Here is a 1,324-nt window from a genome sequence, read left to right on the forward strand (position 1 = left end):
TTTTTTGAAACAGAGTCTCGCCCTGTTGCCAGGCTGGAGTACAGTGGCGCCATCTCGGCTCACTGCAACCTCCAACTCCCTGGTTCAAGCGATTCTCCTGCTTCGGCCTCCTGAGTAGCTGGGATTACAGACATTCACCGCCATGTCCAGCTAATTTTCGTATATTTAGTAGAGACAGGGTTTCACCATGTTGGCCAGGCTGGTCTCCATCTCCTGACCTTGTGATCCGCCCGCCTCCGCCTCCCCAAGTGCTAGGATTACAGGAGTGAGCCACTGCGCCCGGACATTGGTGGAGCTTTTTGACCAAGATGGATGAATGGGGTAGCAGCCTCCCTGAGTGCACAGCACCCATTTATTACTTTCAGGTTTTCTCTGCTCAGAGCTCCAAGCCACCCGCCTCCTGCGCCTGCGCTCTCTGCTGGATCCCAGTCCTAGGCCACCCCTTGGTGAAGGGGTGGTGGAGGGAGCTGGCATGGTCCAAGAACTGGGCCTTACCCTCCAAGCCCTGGGACTGCCCAGACCTGCACCAGGGACCCCCGCCAGCCAGCTGCTGCAAGAGTTGCATGCTAAGGTAGAGAGTCAGAGTCCCCTCCCGACCTGGGCTACCCTGCTTTCCTTGTGGGGGTGGCGGTCCTCTTTCTCAAACACCTCTGGACTGAGTATTCCAACCTCTAGCCTGGTTTTTCTGGAGCTGTGACTGCCGTTCTCACGTCTGTGGCCTAGGTCCTCAGGGTTTTGGGGAGCTGGGTTTACAGAGGGGCCCATCCTCTCTGCCCCAATTGGCCTCTGACTTCTTCTCCCATCAGATCTCAGAGCTGCAGCCTTCTCTGCCCCCAGGGTCCCTGCAGCCCCTCCTCAGCTACTCGCTAGATGCACCCAGATGGGTAAGACTGTGTGTGACTGACTGAATGTGAACTGTGTCCTCATCAGAGGTGGCTGTGAGAGGGACCCCTAGCCTGACCGTGAGACCTTTTCTCCCAGGAAGCATTGGAGTCTCTGTCCCAAAGCCTCAGAGATCAGTACCGCTGCCGCCGCTACCTCCTCCTCAAGCGCCTTGACCTCACTACATCTGCTTTCCACTGGAGTGACCGGGCAGAGGTGTGAGCAGGGAACCGTGCAGAATTGGAGAGGCCCAGTTGTGGGGGCTGCAGTTGCAGGGAGGAGGAATGAGGGCCAGGAGTATCACCCTCTGGCAGGTTCTCAGGCTGTGGACTTTTAGAAGTTTTTGATGTTTGGGGCTCCTAGAATCTCAGGGCCGCAGGGTATTGTTGAATTCCCAGCTCTGAGCTGGGAGTATATTCAGAGGCATACCCCATCTTTTTTT

The 1,324-nt window shown here is 56.6% G+C and overlaps 1 protein-coding gene across 1 annotated transcript in view; it reads left to right on the plus strand.

Moving 5' to 3' along the window:
• FAM98C (family with sequence similarity 98, member C) overlaps window positions 1–1,324 on the plus strand; it is an 8,072-nt gene that overhangs the window by 2,776 nt on the left and 3,972 nt on the right. The window contains exons 2-4 of the mRNA XM_011973399.1: window positions 366–571; window positions 807–884; window positions 982–1,098. Coding sequence (XP_011828789.1) covers window positions 366–571; window positions 807–884; window positions 982–1,098 — 401 coding nt within the window. The remainder of the gene's footprint in view (window positions 1–365; window positions 572–806; window positions 885–981; window positions 1,099–1,324) is intronic.

Source organism: Mandrillus leucophaeus, unplaced genomic scaffold (assembly GCF_000951045.1).
Source record: "Mandrillus leucophaeus isolate KB7577 unplaced genomic scaffold, Mleu.le_1.0 Scaffold137, whole genome shotgun sequence".
Classification (NCBI taxonomy): domain Eukaryota; kingdom Metazoa; phylum Chordata; class Mammalia; order Primates; family Cercopithecidae; genus Mandrillus; species Mandrillus leucophaeus.